General features: G+C 53.5%; 1 protein-coding gene across 1 annotated transcript in view; it reads left to right on the top strand.

Moving 5' to 3' along the window:
- The window catches only part of CFDP1 (craniofacial development protein 1), a 68,716-nt gene extending 43,889 nt beyond the window's left edge, over positions 1-24,827 (top strand). The window contains exons 6-7 of the mRNA XM_074152010.1: positions 18,786-18,944; positions 24,068-24,827. Coding sequence (XP_074008111.1) covers positions 18,786-18,944; positions 24,068-24,158 — 250 coding nt within the window. The 3' untranslated portion in view covers positions 24,159-24,827. The remainder of the gene's footprint in view (positions 1-18,785; positions 18,945-24,067) is intronic.
- The last annotated feature ends 326 nt before the right edge of the window (positions 24,828-25,153 follow it).

The following is a 25,153-nucleotide window of genomic DNA, read 5'->3' as shown; positions in this document are numbered from 1 at the left end:
TCACGTTTGATTGATTGTGGGAGGGGAGGACGCTAGCTTTGAATAAACCGCCAAGTTTTAAAATATTTGGCAAGTTTTCCTCCTAATGCTCGAGTCCTGGGGGAAAGGGATCAGGTAAGAACCTCAGCTTTTGAGCATGGGAAAGAAAGTTTTATGCCTCTAATGGCTGGAAGGAAAGTACAGCCACTCTTGGCTGGCTTCACCTAAGGCTTAGAAACTAGGAGACAAATAACACTGTTTCTGATTTTCTTCTTTTTCTGCAATGTCTAGCTTTTAAGCTAACCTCGACTGGAGAGGGGGGGCGGAGGCTGACTCATGGCTTTTGAAGGCTGGGGTTGGCAGCTCTGGAGACGAGCTCCCATGTGCTCTTGGTTACGCCGATGTCCATGTGCCTGGGAAATTTTGGGTGGGTGCTCTGGTTCGCGGCGCTGCTCGTTAACCAACATGTGGCTGGATGTAGGTGGCCTGCCCTCATCTGTAATTTGGCTGGCGCTAATACATCAGCACTGTGCAAATCTGCCTTCAGTTAGCTCTTCCCTTCTCCCAGATGTGCGACAGCCCGTGTGGGGTTAGGTATTCGGATCTATAGGGGAGTCGCTGCTGGAGGATCGTCATTCGCCCTGCTTTAATTACAAGCTCAGAGACCGGGCTTTGTATTGAAATAGTTGGGGTTTTTCTTTTGGCTTCTGAATCCCCCTCTCGTCTAAAAAAAAATAATTGCTTATTATCCAGAATATTACTGTCCTGCTTGAGATAAAACTGCTGGGTGACTTCTAGATGCATCCCAGTCTCGCCAGTTAACGATGGGCCGAAGGAGAGGATCAGCTGGCTTGATTTAATAGCAGGACCAGAGGAAAGCTGATGGTGATGCAGGTTGGTTTTTTGTTTTTTTGTTTTTTTTTTTTTGTCTGCAGTGATCTGTAGCTCAGAGGAGCCCATCTCTGGTAATTGACTATTAAACGAGATTGCTTGCTGAGGTGCGCTGTCTCGCCGTTTCAATCCTTTAAGGAATAAGTCTCTGATCAGCTGCACATCGGGCTCTTAAATATAATCTGCCTAATGACTGGAGGGCTTTGACCTTCTGGTATTAAGGCGCCAATGTTTTGGGTTATAAACCAAGCCTTTGGGGGTGGGGGGGCTGAGCAGGGGTGGGGCTTTTTTCTGAAATGGTAATATTCCAAACAACAAAGGCTGCTTTTTAATCTTGGAACGAGACTTGGAAGCGGCACAGAGTCAGTCTAGAGATAAGTCTCTTTTAGCTGGGGATTTCTAGGATTGCACACATGTTACCGCACGCCTGGACCACCGGATAGACACCTACCTGGCCACAGATCCTTTGTCCCAGTTGCTGCGCGTGCAAATAATGGGTGTTTGCGTGTGTTTACCCAGTTTGGAAAAATAAAAAAATCTGAGCCCTGAGGGATTGGAGCTTCCTTTTGTGTTATGAAAGGTGCCATGCTGAGAGCCGGTGGAAGCAGCGCTCGCTGCCTGCTTTGCAGAGACACCGCGGGCTCCGGGAGGGTTCTGGAGCCGATGCGTCAGTGTTGGAGGAAGGACGGTTAGTCCTGTTGCTTAGCAAGGATTCCCACTGCCATTTTAAAAGAGCTTTGCTGCCAGATTCTGGAGGGAATCCCAACCCAGGCCTGGAAGAGAGCAACAGCATGAGGTGGGAGTCAGAAAGGGCTGGGCAAAAGGAGGGGCTAGCTGCCAACAGAGGCAGGCTGGCTCTTTCCCTCTTCAATTCCTGCTTTTATCCAGTTTACTCGGCTGGGCCAGCCCCTGGCACCATCCTCCACAAGGGAGGATGCAGGGGAGGAATGTTCCTCGTCCTGGGAGGCTCAGGACACCCTCCCCTGGGCGTGGGGAGAGCGCAGATTATTTGAATGCTTTTTGGTCCCGTTCTCCCCCACCCCAGTTGGTTGATGTACATCATCCTAAAGCCTTAATATCATGTAGTGATGGATGCAGCGGGCTAGAAATGGGAAGGAGGACAAGACTGGCGCTTGCTCTGCTGCTTTAGAGTAAATGCCGCAGGAGCAGTTAGTATTTCATTGCTGGTATTAAACCTGGATGAGGGGAGGGAAAGGAGAATGTGGCTAATGGAGAACACCTGCCTCTGACAAGTGCCCGAGCCACTAGAGACCCCACAGCAATTTTGTAAATCACAAGCAGGTTTTCAGCCTTCCCAGAAACATGCACTTCTAAACGCTAACCATCAAATGGCCTAAATTACTGATCCAGCAGATTAATCTATAAATTGAGGTAGGCTTAGAATAGCCATTGGAGAAGAGTGGTTAGGAAATGGTACCTAGTTCAGTGCTCTCCATCTCTTGTTACTCTGACCTGACAAATCACACGGCCTCCTGTTTGTGTTGCACTAAAATATATTGTAGGAAGGCCATTGAAATGGGGATTTTCTGACCCATCACGCAGCCTGTATCTCTGGGAGAGAGGGCTTCTGCGCTGCAAATAAGTGGGAGCCGGGGGGGTGATCAGTGGTGCCTAGAGCCTCAAAATCCAGCCTGCCTGTTTTCCTTGCCTATCTCTGCCTTTCTTGCTCCAGACACTCGTAATCAGAGAATATTGAAGGTATGTTGGATTGCTCATAATAAAACCTCAAAGCAAGGCTCAGCCGTGGGAGCGGTATATTCCTGTTGTAACCTGAAGTGAAAGAAAGCTGCTCCGTGCTGCACATCCCGCTGAGATGAGTCAAGTTGCCACCTCTTTCTAAGGTGACATTACAGGATGTCTGTCTGCAGACTCTGGCTTTTTATTTGGGAGGGGAGAGGAGGGAGGTGGTTTCCTTTGCATCAGCAAGGGCAAAATAGGCTTTTAATAAAGCTTAAATTCTGCAGCTGTTAAGTTAAAAAAAGAAGTGCTGGCACTCTGTCCTCCTGGAGATGAGCCTTTTCCAGCTCCCTGCCATGACCCAGGGATGCGAGCCATCCCTTCTGGTCTTTATTTTTTTCCCCTTTGTGCCACTTTTCTTGGACGAGGATAATGGGAGAGTTTCTTCCCTTGGCAAGGCTTTACCCTGCTTGGACTTTTCTGCACAGGGAGACGGTTTAGGTTGGGAATGGAAGGAAAAGAGTCTCAGGAGGAGAACTGCTGTAGAAGAGACATCCTGGAGGGGGCCGTCACTTCTTATTGGATATAAACCGACTCCTCAAATCTCTGATTGTAGATCCTGAAGAGAACTAGAAATTCAAAAGCAATAAGAAAACTAAAAGAAAAGGAGGAACAGTTTCGTATATGATACAATAAACCTTTCCACCAAGGTGCAGGTGTGGGTCAGCTGAGCACCACTAGAGATGTGAGAGCAGGCCCGCAGAAATGCCAGGTTACAGTCCAGGTACGGACAAGAACACTTGGTACAAATATTACTGCGATTGAGGCAGATGAGGGAATTTTTTTTTTGTTGTTGTTCCTGCAGAAAGTTTCCTGTTCCGTGCCGGTCTCCTGGGATGTTCAGCGTGACCTCCTTGCTATTTGCAGTGTCCGGTCCTGGCACTGGAAAGCCCTGTAGCGTGGTTTGCAGGCAGGAGGGTACACGGGACCTGCCTGCTCCAGCTTCCTGACGAGCACAGGCTGGTTTAGGTGGATTTCAGTAAAATGACGTGTTATCCCTGCCTCGCTCCTCCCTTCAGATGTATTTTTCTCCCTGTTTATTAACAGTAGCTTCTGAAGTGCATTAGAATTGTTTGCAGGCAGATTCTTCACTGTAAACCACTGGAATCATGGAATTATGGAATGGTTTGGGTTGGAAGGGACCTTAAAGCCCATCCAGTGCCACCCCCTGCCCTGGGCAGGGACACCTCCCACCAGACCAGGTTGCTCCAAGCCCCCTCCAACCTGGCCTTGAACCCCTCCAGGGATGGGGCAGCCACAGCTTCTCTGGGCAACCTGGGCCAGGCTCTCACCACCCTCACAGCAAAGAAGTTCTTCCCCACATCTCATCTCCATCTCCCCTCTTTCAGTGTCAGACCCTTCCCCCTCGTCCTATGGCTCCCCTCCCTGATCCAGAGTCCCTCCCCAGCTTTCCTGGAGCCCCCTGAGGGACTGGAAGGGGGCTCTAAGGTCTCCCCGGAGCCTTCTCTTCTCCAGGCTGAACCCCCCCAACTCTCTCAGCCTGTCCTCCCAGCATCTCCGTGGCCTCCTCTGGACATGCTGCAACAGGTCCATATCCTTCTGCTGTTGGTGGCCCCAGAGCTGGAGGCAGCCCTGCAGGGGGGGTCTCCCCAGAGCGGAGCAGAGGGGCACGATCCCCCCATCCCTCACCCTGCTGGCCACGCTGCTGGGGATGCAGCAGGCATGTTGCCAGGGCGAGTGGAGCTTCTCATCCACCAACACCCTCAAGTCCTTCTCCTTAGGGCTGCTTTCCATCCATTCCCCACCCAGCCTGGATTTGTGCTTGGGATTGTCCCGACCCAGGTGCAGGACCTTGCACTTGGCCTTGCTGAACTTCCAGGAACCAAGAGCAGGCGGGATGGTGGAGGACCTGTTTCCAGCAGTGTGGGTCGTTGGGTGCTGTGTGGTGTTAAGGCTTTCACTGGTCCTTATCTGGGAGTTTCACCAAGAAACCAGTGCTGGGAGAATAGGATCTGAAGCAAAAAGACAGAGAAACTTTCCCCAGGAGATCTGATATGTAATTAAAAAACAAAAACCAACCAAACCAAACCAGCTAGAGGGGTGAGAAGGTTTAAAGGATTGCTTAACAAGTCGGGTCAAAGAGAATTTAGCTGGCCTGGGGGGCAGGTCACAGAGATAGCTGAAAATTGGGCTCAGTAGAGACATGAAAGCCAAGAAAAGCCTTGAATTGCCACGGGAAAGTGCAAAGGGCAGGGGTTTCATAGGTTTGTAGCTGGAAGGTCAGAAGCGGCTGCTTGGGCACCCGGTCCCAGCTCTTGCCCTCGCTGGGGTTGTGGCGTTTCCCTGCGAGCGCTTGCGGTTGAACTCCAGCCTGCGTTTCTGAAAGAGGCATCCACTCGCAATGGAAAGACTTACAATTTGGGATCCACCACATCCTTTGGGAAGCCGTTCCCATGGTTAATGCGTTTACTGCGTAACTGTTACAGTTCCCTGAAGGAGTTTGAGCCCTCAGTTGGCAGCCTGCCTGCCTCGCTCCGCGCTGCTGCACGGCTCCCTGCCTCCCGAGACAAAAGTCGTGCTACAAAGGGACTAAATGACCTGCCCCGGATCATTCAGGCTGACTGGGACAACCGGAGACCTGAACCTCCTCCCTCCAATCAAGAGCATGGGAGTGAATTTGTCTGTTCATTCATCAGAGCCCGCTGCTCTCGTCTCCTCCCTGGGTGATATACGCCTTGCTGGTTTGCCCTCAGCAGCTGGTAGGTCACGCAGGATTTGAGAATCGGTGCTGGCATCGTACCAAGCAGAGGCTGTGGGGACGCTCAGCAGCGAATTCCAGAGATGATGGATCATGAAAATCCTGGCCCTGCCATCCCCCTCTGCGGGGGGCTGCTGGAGGAGGTAGTGGGAGCCCTGCCGGGTTGCGGTCCCCATGTTCAGGGAGAGCGGTGGCTTCCCAAGCAGCTTTTGGTAGGTGGACGTTGGCTGCAGAATCTGTTTGGGAGCCTCCCGCTTGGCATGGGCGGAAGGGAAGCCTTCCTCTTACCCCTCTGCCTGCCTCCAGCTGGAAGATGACAACCGAGCTTGTGGCTGGGAGAACTCAGCTGTTTCCATCTTCTTCCTCTGGGGACTTGGAATCTATTTCTAGTGAGGTGGGTCCCTGGGAAGAGAAAGGGCAGCTCTTTGAAGCGGCTGCTGCCAAAGCTGGAAGGCACTGGGAAGTAGCCTTGCCAGCCTCAGGCATTCAAAACACTTCAGTCAAGCCCTGGAAAGAAAAAAAAAAAAAAAACCATGGGATAATCTTAGTTTCTCCTCTTACATACGTTTTGTGCGCTCTGCGCTGTCCTCTGGTTTGTTACTGAGCTGTTTCTGCAGCCACCAGCCTTAGAAAGTTGTGGTTGGGAAGAAAAGCTCGTCCTTTTCATCCATTAACTTTTTATTACCTGGGGTTGAACTTCAGGTTTTATATGGCAAACATCTTTAAAGCCTTTAGGGTATTTCCCTCCGTACCTTACCCCCTGAAATACCCTCTTTGATCCAGATCCTTTGGCCAGCTCTTAATCTGCGATGGGACACTTTCATGGAAGGGAAGGTAATTGTGATGGATACCCCGGTGATGTTACCCTTCCCAAAAGCAATTAAATGCGATCAAACCCTCATTCTTGTTTTATGGCTGCTTGTAGCAGTGCCCAAATGTTTATTGTCGCCCACATGCTGCCAGGCCAGGCTTTCCACTGGAAGATATTATATTATATTAATGCTATTTATTATCTTGGATGACGCTGCAAAGCAACTGCTCCACCAGGCTCTAGCTCTAGTGATGCGTTTGTGCTCGGGAGCCCTGATGGCTCGTTCACCCTGATTTAATTTCCCGGGAATTTTCCCCTCTCTGAGGCTGCTGAGCTTTGCAAACATTTGCCGGTGGAAGGCGGTGTATTTGTTTTAATCAGAACTATTCTTAAAGCTGTCAGATGAATTGCTGGGGGAGGGATCCCTCCCTACTTGTGTCCTGCCTTTCTCACCTCATTTTGGTCAAAGCCTGGCATTGATCTGATGCAGTGGGAAGCTCATCGGGACCAGGGCTGTCTACGAGTCCCAGGGACTCTGCGTCACTGGCTGGGGGGACACTGGGGGTTGTTTTCTCCAGGCTTGGGTGGCTGGGGGGGTGAGATCCTCCTTGCGTGACACACCGTGCTGTCAGGAGCAACCTGGGAGCCGCACCAGCTGCTCCGCCATCCGCCCCCATTCACTTTGAAATCCCTTTAGCGCTGGAACAATTCCATTAGCGGGACTTTCTTAGGCGTGATGTGGAGGCGGTTTCTCGGCCGATTAAAACCCAGTCCCCGCACCAGTCCGGAGGGCTCGTCATCACCAAGACATTCCCCGCGTACCTCCGGGCTGCTCGCAACTGAAACCCCGAACAAAAGATCTGCTGTTAGACAAAGGCAGAAGGAGCGAGCCTCTGAAGAGAGGAAGAATTTCTCCTCTGTTTGCCAGCAGTTTTTTTTTCTAACTTTTTTTTTTTTTTTTAAGGGTTGGTCACCAATTAATCTGTGTCATTTTGCAGACAAAGCTGTCAACTTTTTTAAGGTTGCAGGGTGGAATAACATCAGCGCTGTTAGTTCTAGCAGCCCTGAATGTTCTCAAAGAAATGCCTTTTAAGATAAAAATGGTCTGTGCTTGGTCCCAGCCCAGAGTTGTGGTCGTCGTCGTTTCATTTGAAACATCTCAACTGAACCCAGTGAAGTCAGTGAGAGCTGCGAGTGTTTGAAAATCAAGTCGCACTTATTTCCATGGCTAAATATGGGCGTAACGCAGGGTGTTACTCTCAAATACTCCAGCATATGACCCAAGCTGTAGCCCAGCGAGCGTGTTCCGTGCCACAGCTACCAACTTGCCGTAGCTTCTGGCAGCTTTCAGGTCATCAACCTGTTAAGACGTGGGTGCCAAAAAGCATCGTGCCTTCTCGCTTTTACCTTTTGCCCTTGCCTGCTGTTGGGGTGTGAGATGCCTCACAGGCACGGAGGAGTGTAAACTTGATGGTAACTTGTTGATATGTGCGTTTTTGCTGATTTCTGTGCAGTGGATCAGAAATGAGAATAGTAGAAGCAGGGCATCTTCCCCCCTGCCCCGTGCACACACGCACACGGTGCAGACAGCCTTATAAAAGGCATTTCTTGCCACTTCTCAGTGGCAGCACTAAGATACCAAATGAAATATAGCCAACCGCCTTGGGGCAGGGGGGGGTAGGTGGACTGGTTCCTTGCTGGTGTAGCAAAAGCCATCTGAAGTTGGCACATTATTATCCCAAAATGTTTACACAGCTGAAGAGCAACGTAAACTCTATGTGAAGAGCGCGCATAATGTTTTTCAATGGAAAGCATACATGCAAGCAGTGCTGCGCAGGTTCAGATCGACCCGCGTGGGGAGAATTTGGGGAGTTCTGGTGCGTGTAAGTGGTCCTTGGGTGGCAGGAGCAGGTCTGGGTTTTGTATTTTATGCATGCCCTGGGCGGAGGAGAGCTCACGTGTGAGGAGTTGCTGCAGTTCCCAGCTGGGAGGGGGCAACTCGGTCAGCATTTGGCCGCAGCCACAGCGCTGAGTTAACGGGGGCGTAGCTTTGGCTGCGGCCCGAGCCCCCAGTTACAGGTCCTTGCCCATCAGCCGAGCATCAGGCAGGGCTGGTTAGCACTGAGTGAGAGTCGTTAACGTCTTCATAGTATCAGAAGTCATTTGAATGCTACGGCTCTTTCAATTAAGCTCCTGTTGAGCTCCATACGCAGATATTGTAACGTAATTTGGCTGGGCCCCGCTGCAAATGCATTCGGAGAGTCTGCTGCTGAAACAGCCTCCGTCTGTGCTGGGGGCTGGAGAGGAGCCAGAGCGAGCCGTGGTCTCCGCACAATGTCGCACTCATTAGGAGGGGGGCGAGATTTTGTTTTTGCTAACATAGTTCTGCCAGTACAGCCCGCAGGGCAGCTGCAGTTCTGCTGGTACAGAGGGAGCCTTATGCCACTGGGAATTGTCCCCGGCGCTGGGGGCAGGCAGGGATGCTGCTGGGAGCACCTTTATCCTGCGGTAACAGCCCGTGCGTGGCATGCGCTGCCCAGCTCCACAACTGCAACTCTTATTTTGTTGACAACCACCCCATAGCAACTCGGTCTCAGAGGCCCAAGGAAAATATTTTGCTTCCTCTGGCCGTTAGGAAGCGGGTTCTCCATGGCAGCAGTCCCTTCACAAAGGGTTCGGTCCTGCGCAGGAAACTCTGGTCCGTTCCCTAATGAGCCCTTCCTGCTGATAAGGGGACCTGCAGGCCAGGGGCTCGGCCGGAGCCAGCCAGCTCCCTGAGAGCTGATGTGCCTTCTTTCCTCCAAAGCCTGTGAAATGAGACTCCAGCCTCTCGGCCGGGTCCTCCGGAGAGGTGGGTGCAGACCTGGGTGCTACGGGACGGGACCTGCTTGAGGAAAGGCCAGCTCCAGCCAAGCTGTGCCCCTGCGTTACTGCTCTCTGCCATTCCTGAGCCGAAGCATCCCATCTCTTCCCTGCTCAGAAAATTTGCCTCTTGGTGTACGTGGAGACCCAACTCTGGTTTTATTCCTGGAATAACTCTATTCGTATGTGCAGTATTACTGTGTATTTACACCTGGGTTGTCCCCCAGTTTGAGGAGCGGGCTGGAGAACAAGGTGGTACCACATCTGTGCTGTCCTGTTTTGGAGCAAGGCAGCCCTTAGATCTGTTTTTCCAGCCCTGTGCTTTGGAAAGGCCTCTCCGGCCCGATTCATGATGTGGAGATGAGCACAAAGTATTGGTATATCGCGGAGAGTGCACCGGGAAAGAAGTCACTGACTGGGATCTCCACTGGCATCCTGTGGCGTGATGCTCTGCAAGCCCCTTCACCGCCTGCCCTGGTGGTTTTGGCGTTCCTAAGCTGGTACCGTGACACTTGTTCCCCTCCCGAAGGTGAGGTGCATTCTGCCGGAGTGAAGCAGCGTTGTGCAACTCGTAAAGTCCCACAGAAACTCGCTGCGCTGGTTGAATGACAAATCCAGCCATAAAACAGTAGCTGGAACAGCAGAGCATTGCCCTTTGGTGGGCCCTTGCTCACTGCTGCTGGGAGGTGGGAGTGACATGGCTTTTTCCACTGTGACAAATCTCTGTTCCCCACTGACTATATTTAGACACAAATACATCCAGCATCCACTGTGCCCATGGCAAGCTCTGCCGCTGCCTGCAGCGATCCTCGCCAGGGCAGCACCACGCGGGCATTTGCTCTGGAGCATCTGCCCTTGCCCTCTCCACGCCGATGGAAACCATGTCATCTCGGCCAGGCGTCGATCACCGGGCTGCCGGCGCACGGCAGTTCACAGAATGATACGGGGTTGGAAGGGACCTCTGGAGATCTGGACCTCTGGTCCAACCCCCCTGCCAAAGCAGGGTCACCCAGAACAGGTTGCACAGGAACGCGTCCAGGTGGGTTTGGAATATCTTCAGAGACGGAGACCAGCTGCCTTCTGCAGGGTAATTGTATTTCGCCAGTGTATTTGTGTTCCTTGCTGCCTTTGGATGGAGTTGCCTGCTCCGTCGTGCCCCCTGGCACCACCAAATGGGTTTTGTCCCAGTCGTGGCTGTTTTTCCATATGTGGTGTGGTGCATGCGGTGTGGGAAGCTTTACGATCCTCACTACAAAGATAGGGGTTTATAACCCTGCCTCAAAAATCACTGCTACTCCTACAGCTATTCAGGCAGGTTCTTTGGCTCAGCTTATGTGTGTGATTTAGGGTATAAATGCTGAGTATCTGCCACCAGCTCGGCAAGCGGAGCATATGGACAGGCACCACTGCCCCAGCCAGGCACCGGGAATCGGGCAGTCCTGGTCCTCTCCCTGCCCCACGTTTGCTCAATCCTGGCTGCTGCCCTCCAAACAGGGTCATCACCACCCTGCCAGCCCTCCAGCAGCATCCACCCTGCCCTTTATCTTCATTTCCTCCTCGCTCGCCTTTTATTTATTTATTCTTTTTCCCACCTGGGATTTAAATGTGTGTTTGTTTGGCGTCAGGGAGGCTTTCTTGTTTGTTTTTTTTAAATACCTGTTGTGACAGGCAGGGCTGAGAACGAGCTCGGCTGCTCTCCACATCCATCCCAGTGCCCGTTCAGGAAATGATGCCAAGTGGGGAAAATAAAAAAAGAAATGCAGTTGGGTTTGGCCTGGGAGATTTTTCTGTCCTCGGCTAGAGATTTTTCTGTCCTCAGCTGGTTACGCAGGGTAAGGGATGGGAAGAGCTGCTCGGTTTTAGGGTCTGGAGAGGAAGACCTGTTTTATTGTTCTGGGGAAGGTTCCTTTATGCTGGCGGTAACCAGGTGCCATCGTTCTGCTGCTGCTTGTTCCGTCCAGCCAGACCACCCTGACCTTGAGGAGCAGATGGCACCGTGCTTCCCTTCCTTCCTCCCTCCCGTGTGCCCCTCTACCTTCCTACCGGCATTTTTGCTCCTCCGTCGAGGAAGACGGTCTGGAGAGGCTGGGAGTGCAGAGCAGAGCTGGGACACGGGCCACCAGCCGGGTCTCTGCATACGTCCTCCTCGTGCAACGTCTCTCACGCACCCGTGCACGTTGTTGATTGAAGGGAGGACAGCGGGGCGGGTGATCCATGGTGCACTGGGCAGGAATCTTCCACTTTATTGAAATCAAAGTATTTACTGGCTGCAGCAGTTGCCCAGCTGTGGTTAGTTTGTATGAGAACCATTTCCTGCCGTTAAGGAAACTATTCAGCTTTACAGCAGTTCGTGGCAGGAATAGATATTACTATTTACAAAACCTTGTGCTCTTCTCTCTGCCGAGGGGCAGAGTTTCTCACCTGCGTCCCTGCCACCGCAGTGCTTGGGGTGACGGGAACAGACCTGCCGTCACTGCGCTGCGAGGACATCTCCAGTGGGGAAGGGAGCTGGGCAGGAGAGGGGCTGCAGGCGAGTCAGGGCATGATCATCATAGAATCATGGAATGGTTTGGGTTGGAAGGGACCTTAAAGCCCATCCAGTGCCACCCCCTGCCCTGGGCAGGGACACCTCCCACCAGACCAGGTTGCTCCAAGCCCCCTCCAACCTGGCCTTGAACCCCTCCAGGGATGGGGCAGCCACAGCTTCTCTGGGCAACCTGGGCCAGGCTCTCACCACCCTCACAGCAAGGAGGTTCTTCCCTACATCTCATCTCCATCTCCCCTCTTTCAGTGTCAAACCCTTCCCCCTCCTCCTATGGCTCCCTCATCCAGAGTCCCTCCCCAGGTTTCCTGGAGCCCCTTGAGGGACTGGAAGGGGCTCTAAGGTCTCCCCGGAGCCTTCTCTTCTCCAGGCTGAACCCCCCCAACTCTCTCAGCCTCTCCTCCCAGCAGAGGGGCTCCAGCACTCCCAGCATCTCCGTGGCCTCCTCTGGACACACTGCAACAGGTCCACGTCCTTCTGCTGTTGGTGGCCCCAGAGCTGGAGGCAGCCCTGCAGGGGGGTCTCCCCAGGGCCGAACAGAGGGGCAAAATTCCCCCCCCCCCTCACCCTACTGGCCACACTGCTGGGGATGCAGCCCAGGATGATGAATGTGGTGCTTTCAGGTCTGCGTGGCCTTGAGATGCCATCTTTCTGCACTCGGTGACATTTACTTACCAGCATCCAGTTCTTATGGTGGGATCTGACGGGCTGCTCTGTGTTGCAGGCAGCCAGCAGGGAAGCAGTTCGTGTTATAGCTTATTTTGGGGTTGGGTTCTTCTGCTTGAAGATTTGCAAAGCCGTTGTGCTGAAAGACCTGCGAGCAGATGCTTCCTGCTTGTCCTCTTATGCCAAACAGTGAACGTGCCCTTACCCATTGCAATGGTCTCATCATCTAATGCACAACAAAAACTATCCATCCTGGTTCTGAACCTTCCTCGAGAGTGGATTTTTAGGTAGTAGGTGTAACTTGCCTTTTTTTATGGTAAAGGTGATTTCTTTGATAATCGGAGTACAAAGAAAGGCTGGGGTGGGAGATATAGGTTCTTTCCTGGCCCGGCAAGATTTCCTTCTGATGAAATTGTGTCATCTCTGAGTCCAGATTTATTTCTGCAAAAACAAAGGTTGCTCCGCAGTGCCTCATGGAGGGTCACCAGATGTTTTGGATGCATGCTGGAAGGTGATAGGGCGCCGGCACCAAATTGTCTGCTCAGGGAGGTGCAAAAGCCTGTGATGAGGCCAGAGAAGATGTCCCGCTCTGTTGTCTTGTCTTTCCCACCACGAACCTGCAGGGTGTTCAGGATGCTTTAGTAGAATCAGCATCGTTTAAACAAGTGTGCTTCTTGGTCCAAGTCTTGCAGCAGCCGCTTTGTCACAAGATCCTCATTGACAAAGTGGGTTATTAGGCACCCTGTAACAGGAGCTCAAGGGGCTGGATTTAATCAAAGGAGGGAAAACGAGCATCTCACTCATGATTTGTGAAGTCAGTAACTGTCCTCTTCAATGCGTTTGCTCACACTCTTTCCCCAAAAGGTGCCATAACAAGAAGGGGGTTGGGGGAGTGGTGGGATGTTAGCCAAACATCAGTCACATCCTATTTTGTGTTCGGCGTTTGCTTCTTACCAATTGAGCCCTTCTTAAAAGTATTGCTAGGAGACGGAAGTAGGACCTTCCTGCTGCAGAAGCTGTTGTTACCCACGAGAAGGAGGATGGTACAGGGCGGGTGGAGAAGCGGCACAGGGTCTGTGGTCTACACGTTCCCGCGGAGCCAGCAGAAACAGAGCAGCAGCAGAGGGTTTGTCATCCCCAAGGGTGGACGTCAGGCTGGAGCTGGAGACGCTGCTGGCTCCGTGATCAACACATGAGTAGGTGTCCTTTGGGCACCCTTCGTTCATTGGAAGCAGACAACATGAACCGTCACAGGTGCTCCTGCAGTCTGACCCTGCTTCTGGCCACCGGCTTGATCTTGTTGGCCAACTGGTGCTGCTTCAGCTGCTAAATCGTCTCCGTTGGTATTTCACAAAAACGGGAGGTACTTTCCCCAGCGTTAGTCTTCAACAACCGCGACGTGGGTGTTATGGAGAGGCCGATCTACGGAGGCATCCGAGGTCCGCCGCGTGGTGGGAAACGAGATGGCAAACGGGAGGAGGAGCGCAGAAGGACCAGTGCAAAGCTCTGCCGTTGGGTAGCAGTAATCATCTGTACCAGTCGAGGAAGGAAATAACTGGCTCTGGCAGCAGCGGAGCGGCCGAAAATCGCAGTGAATCACAGGCTTGACATGAGTCAACGCTGTCACACGGCTGTGAAAAAGGCGCACGTCACAGGAGGCCGTGTAAGGAGTTGCGTGCTTCGCAAGGCATCTGAAGTATTCCTCCTGCTCCCGGTGCCGGTACAGCCACGGCTGGAGCCCTTTCTTTCCCGTTTTGGATGCTGGGTTTGGAGGAAGATGTGGGCCAATAGCAGAGAGTCCAGGGAGAGCGGTCAGAGGGCTGGAAACCATGAAGAATGAGAAAAGCTTGAAAGGACCCGGGATTGTTTAGTCTAGGAAAGAGTGAGCTGAGCAGGGGCGGGGGGTATGAATAGCTTTCAAAGACATAAAAGGCCGCTGCTAAAAGCGAGGGAATGATCTGTTCTTAGTAGCTACTAGGAAGAAGATAAAGAGTCATAGGCTGAGCAAGGAAATTTAGTCATTGGGGAAAACTTAGATAAGTGAAAGGCTGATGAAGTACCGAAACCTCTGGTGGGTGTGGGGTTGGTGCCAGGAGGCCCTCAGAGCACCCATCTCTGGGTGGGTGGGAGAGGAACTGGCGGGATGCACTGTGAGACCTTTGTAGCCCTGTTTTCCTACTGCTGGAAGATTATTTTCCAAAGCTTGGGTGATGAAGTCTGCCTCTTTGGAGGCGGGCACGCATTTCCCAGACGCTTCTGGCTTTCGTGTTACGAGTCAGCCGGGATTACGTGTGACAGGGACACTTCATCATTGGTACAGCAGCAGTTCTCCCAGGGCCTGGCTGGGCTGCGGGCTCGCACTGGGATGGAAGGGAGCTTCGTAGTTAGGGACGGGAACACGGAGTGTGTTCACCTATGGTGGGACAGCGAGGAGCCCTGGGCTTTCCGTTTGTCCTTCTGGGGTGATGCACGAGCACGGTCCTTGTCCTGAAGGCACTAGGTGGGCACGGGGGAGTGCCCCTGCCCGGGCAGAGCTCACCAACAGGCTTATTTGCTGGTTCCGTGGCTGATTCGAGCCGTGCTTTTTAATCGTGGAAAGTGAGAGCATGTCTTTTTGTCCTAAATAGGCGATTGTCCTGATTCTCATCCCCGGGATCCATTATGTCTTAGCAAATTACTTTCTCTCTTTTAAATGCCTTAGTGATTAAAGATGCCACAGCAGATACCCTTAATGAGTACAAAAAGGGTAATAATTCCTCTCGTTGGCACTGAATGCAATTAATCAGGCCCCTTTACTTGCTTTTTAAACAGATGAGGCATTTAAGGCCAAGCAAGTTTTTAATTGGACTTTAATGTTTCTCATTTACTTCATTTTGGCACAAGTGTAGGAATTCCCACCCCCAGGTTTGCTGTTGGATTTACTCAGGGTGATGAAAGGCTCAGCGCGGAGCAAAGCCTCAGCAGCAGACTCCAACGTGTCCTTCAGCCCGTGCCCGGCCCGGACTTGGTCCTGCTTCAAGCAGCACAGAATTGGCCAAACAGGAGCAGAGCCAGGTCATCCAGCCCAGGACCCTCCTCCAGCGTGGGGCTGACACCAGATATTAGCAGTATTGTTGGAGCAGTCATCAACAAAAGGGTGCGAGGCAGCCTGCCCTGTTTCGTTAGGTTCCCTTGCCTTGAAGGGACCGTTGACTTGCAAGTATTCTTGTGGCTATCTGGAAGCCTTTGATGGAGGTCCATCAACCTAGACTCTGTAGCTTCAAACATGGGGTGAGTTGTATCTTTTAAGGGATGTTCCTGAGATCCATGGCCAAGAGGAGAGGCCTTGAGCACTGTTACAGATGGATGTGTGCATGCAGAGGTTGTTAATTTATGCCAGGAATTCCCATGGGAGAAAAGATGTGTGAGGACCGACCTTCACCTGTTTTGCAGCCCCCGCTGTGAAGCCAGCACCGCCTCTGCTCCCACCTCTGGCCACCAACCACCCTGCCTTTGGTTCCCTTTGCCCATGGATGTCCTCCACTCTGGTTTGGGGATGGCGGTTGCCTGTCAGCGTGTCCCAGGCTGTGTTTCGTGCAGGGACATGTGCTGCAGCCCAGCCCCTGCCCCAACTCAGCTCTTCCCAAGGTTCAGCCGAAAAGAAAGCAGTCTCGACGTGTGCGAGCCTGACTGAACCTGCTTTGTTGCTCTGTCTGTGGGGCAGGGATACCTCCAGCATCCAGGAGAGATCCTGAAATGGCTTCAAGTGGGTTTCCCAGGTGTGTGCTGTGCCTTTTGCAGGGTCTGTAGAGTAGCAGCCATGGAAGGCTTGGTGGATGCAGGTTTGCTGTGAGTGCCCTTGGCTAGGTGAGATGGCTCTTATGCCATCAGGGTTTTTTTTCCCCCAAAACCATTTAGGAGGCATCTAGGGACAATGGGACACCCCCACCCCCCATTTCTGCACCCCTGCTTCTCCCACTTCAAAGGGAGGGAGAATTGTAAGCACAAGTGAGTCTGGAAAGTTAAGTTCTGGGCTCCCCAGTTCAAGAAGGACAGGGAACTGCTGGAGAGGGTACAGCAGAGATGATGAGGGGCCTGGAGCATCTCTGTTATGAGGAGAGGCTGAGGGACTTGGGTCTTTTTAGGCTGGAGAAGAGAAGGCTGAGGGGGGATCTGATCAATGCCTACAAATACTTAAAGGGAGGGTGTCAAGAGGATGGGGCCGGTCTTTTTTCAGTGGTGCCCAGGGACAGGACAAGAGGAAACGGGCGCAAACTTGAATGTAAGAAGTTCCACCTAAACATGGGGAGGAACTTCTTTCCTGTGAGGGTGGCAGAGCCCTGGAACATGCTGCCCAGGGAGGTGGTGGAGTCTCCTTCTCTGGAGACATTCCAAACCTGCCTGGACATGTTCCTGTGCGACCTGCTCTGGGTGGACCTGCTTTGGCAGGGGGTTGGACTGGATGATCTCCAGAGGTCCCTTCCAACCCCATATCATTCTGTGATTCTGTGAAGTGTATTCAGAGAAATAAGTTATTGAATACCTTGTGTTAATTTAAACACCTTCTGCCTGCCAGGCTGGGGGGCGAGGAGTGTTGCCAGCTGGATCAGCCATAGCTCTCCTCTAGATCTGTCTCAGAGCATCTTTACTCTAAGTCCCTTGCTAAAACCCGAGGTCTCCCGGTGCAGCGTAAGCAAATGTCAGGCACGAGCAGCAGGCCCTGCCTTCCAGGCTCAGCGGGGACTGCCACAGGGGATGCTTGCCCAATATTTTCTTTGGTTTTGCCTTCTTGTCCTGTCTCCTCTCCTCCCACTCCCTTGCATCTGATATTGGGTTTGGTGGTTGTGCAAGGCTCGCATGAAGTCCTGGATAGCCAGGTGTGGGAACCGAATCGCTCCGGTTTTATCTTCTGCCGAGAGCATCTTTGCACGTTTTGCCCTCCCTTGCACCACTTTTCCAGCTACCTGCAGATAAGGATACTCGGAGCCGTCATGTCTTGAAAAATAAGAGAGAATCGCAGGTTGAGCGAGGATCAAGGGTTTATTGTGTGATCGTGATGAGACATTCAGGGATAAAGGAGAATAAAAGAGCATCCAGCTTGCTCTGTGTCCCCGCAGAGTGAAAAGCGTGGGCTGTTGGCACGTTCTCCAGCAGTGGGCAGGGACTGAAAGAAAAAAGAGGGTATTTCTGCTCCTCTGGCTGGGCAGTATGAGGAAGGGCAGGCAGCTTTGTCCTGTGGGTATGGAGTCTGCCAAGATGCCCTTAATCCAGGGTTGGTAGCCCAAATGTATCTATGTCAGGAAGCTGCAACCCCAAGAGACCATCCCAGCCATTCTTGCATTGAGAATCTCCTGACTGAGCCTTACGAAGATGTTATTTTCTTTGATTTAATTCCATATAAACTGCGGAATTATTTTCCTTTAGAGGCTTGCAAATTATGGAAGCATAAACCACGCTAACGATCCGATAAGGACAGCTTTGGATGCATTCCCGAGAGCGGCTACCCCTGGGCAGGAGAGATGGAGAGCCGTCTGCCGAGCTCACCTGGCTGCCTTCCTTGGCCCCCAACCCCCCCGTTCCCCAAATTCCTCCATCTCTCAGGAACGAGAATCATTTCCTCTCCGGCTTCTTGCAGAGGCAAAGGCCCCGCAGACCTGAAGTTATCTCTGGAATGTGTGTAAACACCAGAGTTCAATGGGATGCTGTTTGCTCCCCTCTCCTGGGGGGGGGTGGTGGTGGTGGTGGTGTTTAAGAAGGGGTTAATAGGAGTTTGTTTTACGGGTTCCTAGCCCTGAGAATTGTCTTCCTCGGAGGGCGACCCGGCTGACCCCAGTCCCTCTGTGTGCATTTCCCAGCACAAAAGGGGAGATTCGGGGGCCCCTGCCACACTGGTGGGATTTCGGTCGTCTAAGAACAAGGAGATGAAAGACCAAGGTGGTTCTTCCTGCTGAACAGGGACCTGGGAGACGGGGTGGGAAATTACCCTTAGATTCCGAATAAGCAGCAGCAACCAGAACCTAAAGCTAGACCAAATCCGTTTGACAACAGGCGTGTCGATACCAACGAAACGGTTAATTCCTAGATGTGTTGTCAGCGCTGGTGACGCACTGAGACTGGATCCCTTCCAGAAAACAACACTTTAAACCGAAGACAAAGAACTGGGCTTAGCACGGAGGTGATCAGTGGAATGGCTTGGCCTGGTATATACAAGGGGTCAAACTGGATGATTTAATGATCTCTTTTGGCCTGAAAGCTTTCTGTTCTCTTCAGAAGATAAATGAAAAAGCCCTTTCACACACACACACACACAAAAATTAAAAAAAAAAAAAGCGAGCACTTGAGATATGTGTGTAATGAACTCTGCTGCTTTCCGGGGAACGGCGGAGCAGGATCTGCGGGAAGTGTGACCTTGCCGCCTGCAGGCTGCCTGGAGTTGGTGGCCATCTGTTGAGTGGAGGTGGCTCGCCACCAGCAAGGCCACCACTCTCACGCCTGAAGTTTCTCGGCTCCGTTTTTCACTGCTAACTTGACGCCCTCTCCCCGCATCTGAGTAACGTTTGCTTCCTTATCTCTGTCAGGGTGAAGAGGCCAAGCGGCATGAGCAGCCTCCTGGGGAAGATTGGCTCCAAAAAGCAGAAGATGAGCACGCTGGAGAAATCTAAACTGGACTGGGAGAACTTCAAGGAGGAGGAGGGGATTGTGGAGGAGCTGGCGATCCATAACCGAGGGAAAGACGGGTAAGAGGGACTTTACCTGGTAGTAGCCCAGCATTTCCCACCACTTCCTATACATCTAGGAACCCCACCACCTGCTGCAGAGAGAGTTCAGCAAACCCCTGGGATTTCTTAAGGATTTATTCTAGGGACACATAAAGCCGGTGGCTGCTCTAGGTACCACAGGGAGACAGGTACGTCTGCAAGCACCTGTCGCTCTCTGCTACCAACCTCCTGAGTTCTTCAAGGCCAGATCAAGTAGAGTCTGGCTGGGCTTTATTTTCCCTCCTGTTAGTGGCACAAACGCAGCGTGAACCGGTCTAATGCTGCGCTCCCATGAGGAAACACAATTGCCTTTGCCCTATTTGTTGTTTGTTTTTTTTTTTAAAAAAAAAAAAAGAAAGTCTCAAATTGGGAGGTATGTTTTTTGTTCCGTTCTTCAAATGACACGTTCCAGCTGCGTCTGTCCTCCCTCCTCCCACGTAAAGATATATGCCAACCCAGAACAGCTGGCAAAGGTGCGTTAAAGATTATGGCAGCGCTGGGCGCTGATTGTGTGCATCCAGCAACGTTCACTCCAATGAAGTTAATGGAAGTATCGTAAAAATAAATGGCAATGCTGTAAATAACACAGAAAGTTAATAACGTGCACTGCAGGGAAGGATAATAAGATCAGAAGTGGCGTTTCCACTACAAGTGCTTTGCTAAGCTCTGGGAAAACGTAACCGGCTTAGTGGGCAGCTCATGAAATGTATTTTTCTTGTAAGCTGTTCTTTCACTCTGTGGGAAAAACTCAGGGCTTCTGCATTCCACCGGATTGGATTTTATATTTCAAGTAGATATTTGGTAACTGCTGGGATTTTTAGCTTGGTCTCGCACCCTTCCACAGCACCCCTTCTCCCTCAGATCTGCCCCGATCTTGTTTCTGGCCACTTGTCCTTGAAGAAGTAGAGCAATCCTGTAGGAGTGTGGGGGAGGGACAGGGCCTTCCTACCAGATCCCTGAAATCCATGGAGGTAAGTGATGTGCATTGTGTGCCAGAGCACACGTGCACCAGACCATCCCCGATGCTGGCTGCTGCGGTCGGAGCCCCGTACACAAGGCTTTGGGTTGAAACATCCTGTGCCAGGAGCCTGGAGGCAGAGCCAGGCCGCGTACCAGGCTCTGAGATGGAGAAGGAGGAGGAGGAGGAGGGTGAACTTCCCCCGTGAAGCCCCATCAGGAGCTGAAGGCTGCTTTGGGAGAACCCACCTGCAGGGAAGGGCTCTGTTCCTGGCTGTGGCACCTGGCTAGTTTGTCCGGATGGGATGTGGAATGACAATTTATCCTACGCAGATGTCCTGAGTGGCTGCCAAGCGTGGTAACAGCTTTGGCTTCTCCAGACTGGGCTGAAGGCAGGAGTACCACCATTAAAAGCCAAACCATCTCTTGCCGATTGTTGGGACACACCGTTTCTTTCCCCAATCAGCCTGAATCAAGGTCCATCACTCTCAGCTGGACCTTGCACACCCCAGACAGTTCGTGACAACCCCTGCGTGAGCGTTTTGTGGCATCTCTTGCTTGTTCAAACCTTTGTCAGCCTTTCTTGAACAGTGCTGTCTCCTTTCCCACCCCATACGAGCAGGACAGCTCTCTTGTCACGCCTGGCAGACCTTTCCGGAGACGCCAACGTAATGGTCCTTGAAGGCTGAAGAAGGGATCAGCACACTGAAAAAAAAAGATGAGCAAAGCAAAACAGTGATTTTAAGAGCATTTTTAAACTTGGACAGCTCTGGGTTTTGCTGCCCCTCACATCCCAGGCTAGAAAATCCGCTGGGCTATTGGCGAGTGATTTTTGTCGTTACACAAACGAGAAGCGTGATGCCCTGATAACTTTGGAGTCCTCAGAAAGGCATCTGTGCTAGGCAGGCAGATCGCTCGGGGCGGAGATCAGGCAGACACAGCTGCCACCGGCTCCGGGTCGTTCCGCAGGAGCCTGCTGTCCCTTCCGCAGCCACCTCTTCCCCTTTAATAATGTAGGCTCTGCTCACCCTTCAGCGGGCAATGGTTTACACACCTCTATAAAAATCCTAAGGAGCGGTTGTTAACCCTTCAACCCAGGGCAGGAGGGAGCGGGGCGCTGCCTTCATCCCTGGTGCCGCCAGGCGTTAGGAACCTTTGGTCCCCGCCTGCCCTGCTTTGTAATTAAAACCGTCTGCCTGACAAGGAAAGCCAGGACTCACTCCTGGAAGTGTCTGCCTGCCGCAGAGATGGTTCACGTGTGTCTCGGGGAGGGCAGGAGGCATTTCTTTTTGCTCAGAAGGGACGGCAGGCTCAATTTCTCTTTTTTTGCAGTAACTTTGCAGAAGCTGCTGTTGGCAGCCCAGAGCTCTTTGTGCCTCGGACCTCCCCAGCCCTTCTCTGGTAGCCACACGTGCTCGGCCAGCCCTGGGATTCCCCAGCCAGAGGGGACACGTGCTGCCCCGTGGCTGTGTCCATCCTCGCCCCTCGTATCGCCAGCCCCAGATGGGGATTTGCATTTCCCCCAGCAGCAGGATCTAGGTTGTGCCGGATCCCGAGGGCCTGTCCCAGATTCCACAGGAGGGGCTGTAGGGAGGAGGGGGAGGCAGCTCTCCCCTCTGCTGCCGCATCTCTCCGATGGGCTTTATAAGTGGAAACGTGGCCTCTAAATTGGGCCACCTTTGTAGGGCAGACCCAGTGGGGCAGCAGCCCCGTTCGGGCTGCGCTGGGTGACGGATGGTGACTGGCAGGGAGCACTGATGAAACACACACACACACCCCAGGGTGGTTCACAGCTGCCCTCGTTAGCAGTAGACGGCCTCTTCTCCCAACGAATTTGCCTTCCTCCGCATCGCAGCTGCCCTATTTCCACACGGGCTGATAATTTACGGGTGGGTTATCGATTCAGGTAGCAAAGGTTATTTAGAGAAGGGCAGGAGGGGTGTTTGTACCTTGCCCGTGCACTTTGCACTGCTGTTTTGGCAGCGCAGGGCTGGAGAGGGAAACAGAGAGGGAAGCGGAGAGGGAGCCGCAGGGTTTGGGGTGCAGGGTTTGGGGCACACCGACCCTGCAGACCTGCTGCTTCCCTGCTTGTGTCCATCGGCACCTCCAGCCTCCTTGTGCTTGTAGTACAAGCCGGATGGGCTTGTTCCTGGGCTACCTGCCCCATAAACCACAGTGTGTGCACAGGTGGAGCCTTGGGGGGTGCGTTCTGGCCCCCACGGCGCTCTTCTGTGGCCGGCCAAGGACAACGCCACGGGGTAACGTTCCTCCTCCGTGCAGAGCCGTGAGACCGCATTCCTGGCTCATGATCCATATCGATCCCCCCAAGAGCCAGTCCCTGCCTGCCGGTGAGGCACGGCAGCCACGGAGGAGGAGGAGAAGGAGGAAGAGGAGGAGGAGAAAGGCACTGACCACTTGCTGGGGTTGGAAGAAGGGAGTGACAATATGAAGGAGCTTCAGATCCAGTAGCTCGGGCTGTGGCTGCCCAAGTGATCGGGGTGTCCCCAGGTTAGCAGTGATCCCTCGCCTTCCCCAGCCGTGGCTGCGGTTGGTGTTTGGCAGCGGAGGGGGAGGAAAACCACACGCCCCTGTCATATACAACCTGACCCCCACCTCGACTTCCTTCCCGTGGCCTCCCCAAGCTCGGCCCCGGGAGCGGGTCGTGGGGGTGAAGGGAAGCGACACTCCCCTGCTTTTCCTGAGCCCGCCTGGGGAGGGGGAAAGACCTTGGTGCACGGCCCTCGTGTGATGGCGAGGGGCAAGGGGGGGCCAGAAAAATCCCCTGCCAGCAGATCGTCAGCGTGAGGCTGCGCTGAGCCCCTCGCAGCCAGCGGAGATGAGCTGACCCAGTTGTGTCAGCGCGAGACAGGCTCGGGAAGCGATGGGAAACGGGGTGGCAGCGGTGACGCGTGGGGCTTTTCATCCGCTCGGGGACAGAGCTGGGGGCGAGGGGGGAAATCAGTGAAGTGAATGTGGATTAGTTCATTTCCAGTGATGGCTGGGCGGGCAGGAGTGTCAGGGCTGTCCCTCGCAGCAAGGGCGAAGGCACCCCTGGTCCTGGCAGCACGACGAGCGCCAGTTCAATAGCGGCATAAAGCGTAGCAGAGTCTGTAGCATCGGTTCGATAGCAGCATAAAGTGTAGTAGAGTCTGTAGCGTAAAGCAGAGACCTCGTCACCAAAGGCAGGGCAGCCCCTCTCTCCTAGAGGGACCACGGCTGGTGGTGGGTTCCCATGCAGTTGGGTCTCAGCCACCGGGGAGCCTGGAAAAGCCACAGAGCTCCTCTTCCCTGCAGCCTCCCGTCCTGCTTTCAAGCGATGGGCTTCTCTGGTTCCCGGCAGAGAGATGCCGAACGCGGCGGCTCCTGCATCCCGCGCTGGTGCCGAGCGTCATGACCTTGTCATGACAGCCCAAGCGTTTGCCACCCTGGAACAAATGCAAAACAATTGGGATGATTCAATTACAGCTTCTGTTTTGAATTGCAATTTCGCTCCCTCTGTAGGTTAATTAGTAGCACAGCCCCGGGCTATCTGTGGCAAGGGTTTGCAGCAAAGTACATTAAAATTCAGCTGCACGCCGTTAATGAGCGGCAAGGTGCTTTTCCAGGCGCAGGCGTGCCTGCCTTCTTCCTCGCAGCGCTCAGGTGCCTGGCTGAGAGGGAGGAGTAAATACTCAGCGGTGGTTGAGGAGCTGGTCTGGGGCTGGGAAACCCCTGGCCTGAATCCCTGAGCTGCTGCGGGTGATGCTGTTTGTGTCCCTGAGCCCGTTACCAGCCCGTATCGTGGGCCGTGCCGCCGCGGTGGGGTTTGGAAGATGCCTCAGAGCTGCCTCTCCTGCCCAGGACCTGCCCTGAACCCGCTCAGGCTGTTTGTGAAGGTCATTTCTCAGCCGTAAGGAAAGAGCTGGAACCAGAAGCAGCCAGCCCATAGCTCCAGTGGGGGCTGTGGGGACCCCAGACCTCTCAGGAGGCACCCAGTGGGCCACGGAGCAGTTTTGGTGTCCGTAGGAGATGTTCAGCGCAGTGGAGGGAGAGGGAGGGAGGCAGATGATGCCTTCCCTCCCTGCTCGTCCCCTCCGGTGGGCTTTGCCCCGGGCTGGGGGCTGCTGGGGGCACTGCTTACAGCCCCTGCCTCTGTCTGCCCGCAGGTACATCGAGAGGAAGGCGTTCCTGGAGCGTGTGGATCACAGGCAGTTCGAAATCGAACGTGACATCAGACTGAGCAGGATGAAGCCCTGATGTGCCGGGGGGGTGGCCTTCTGTGCCCGAGCGCTGGCTGGGGGCTGCCGGCCACCGCCGGATCAGCAGGCACGGAACCCTCTCTCTACCCAAGACTCAGCCTGTATGTCTCAATGTACGGGTTTTTCCTTTTACTGTAATAGTTTGGGGAGGGTGTTTGTCAGTGGGCAGGGGGCACTTTGAGGGTTAAAGGGTCCAGCAGGTGACAGAAGAGACCGACGGGATTCTGGAAGGCGGCTTTCCAAGGAGAAGAGATGGTGGCACCCATCCTTTGCCAACCCCGGGTGCTTCTGGCAGGAGGAGGAGCCCCCGAGGCTGGGGGGAGGTGGGTGCTGGAGCCTGAGTTAAGACTCCGCAGGTGTATTTGGTTGGGAGAGGAGCTGCAGGAAGGCTTAGCGGCTGCTGTGGGTGTGCAAGGCATGGGATTTGGGGCTGGAGCCCTTCTCCCCTCTCCGCCAGCCCTGCGGTGTTCCTGCCCGGACAAAGCCAAACTGTCTCTACTTGTTTGTGGGGTCTGATGATGCTGGGGAGGGGTGGGGGGGGTGTTTAAACAAGCCGATGAAGAAATCCTTCCTTGTTCACACTGTGGAGAAGATGGGAGCAGCTGCGGCAGCAGGCAGGATGGGCCAGGATCGGAGCGTTGGCGTGAATAAAGTACTCCATCCCGACACTCCTGCGGGCTGGGAGCGTGGTTTGTGTGGGAAGCAGAGGGCGAAGAAATTAAGGGTGACACACGGTAACGAGTGTCTGGCCGCGACCCCGAAAATCCCTGCTCAGAGGTGGCCAGCGCCTGTCTTGGTAGCAGCCCAAGGGTTGGGGCGAATGCTTGGATCCCTTTCCCATCCCTGGGGCTAGTGTTGGGGTGAAATCCCGAATTGGGGGGTGATGGGGACAGCGCAGCAGGAGTGAGGGAACCCTCCCAAAGCCTGGCCGCACGGGGACCTTCGGGAGGCGAAGCTGCCTGGGTGTGGAGCGAAGCGGCCGGAGCTGGCGGC

Source organism: Numenius arquata, chromosome 8, assembly GCF_964106895.1.
Source record: "Numenius arquata chromosome 8, bNumArq3.hap1.1, whole genome shotgun sequence".
In the NCBI taxonomy this organism is placed as follows: domain Eukaryota; kingdom Metazoa; phylum Chordata; class Aves; order Charadriiformes; family Scolopacidae; genus Numenius; species Numenius arquata.
Note: the sequence above shows the minus strand (reverse complement) of the source record. Positions and strands in the feature narration are given on the sequence as shown.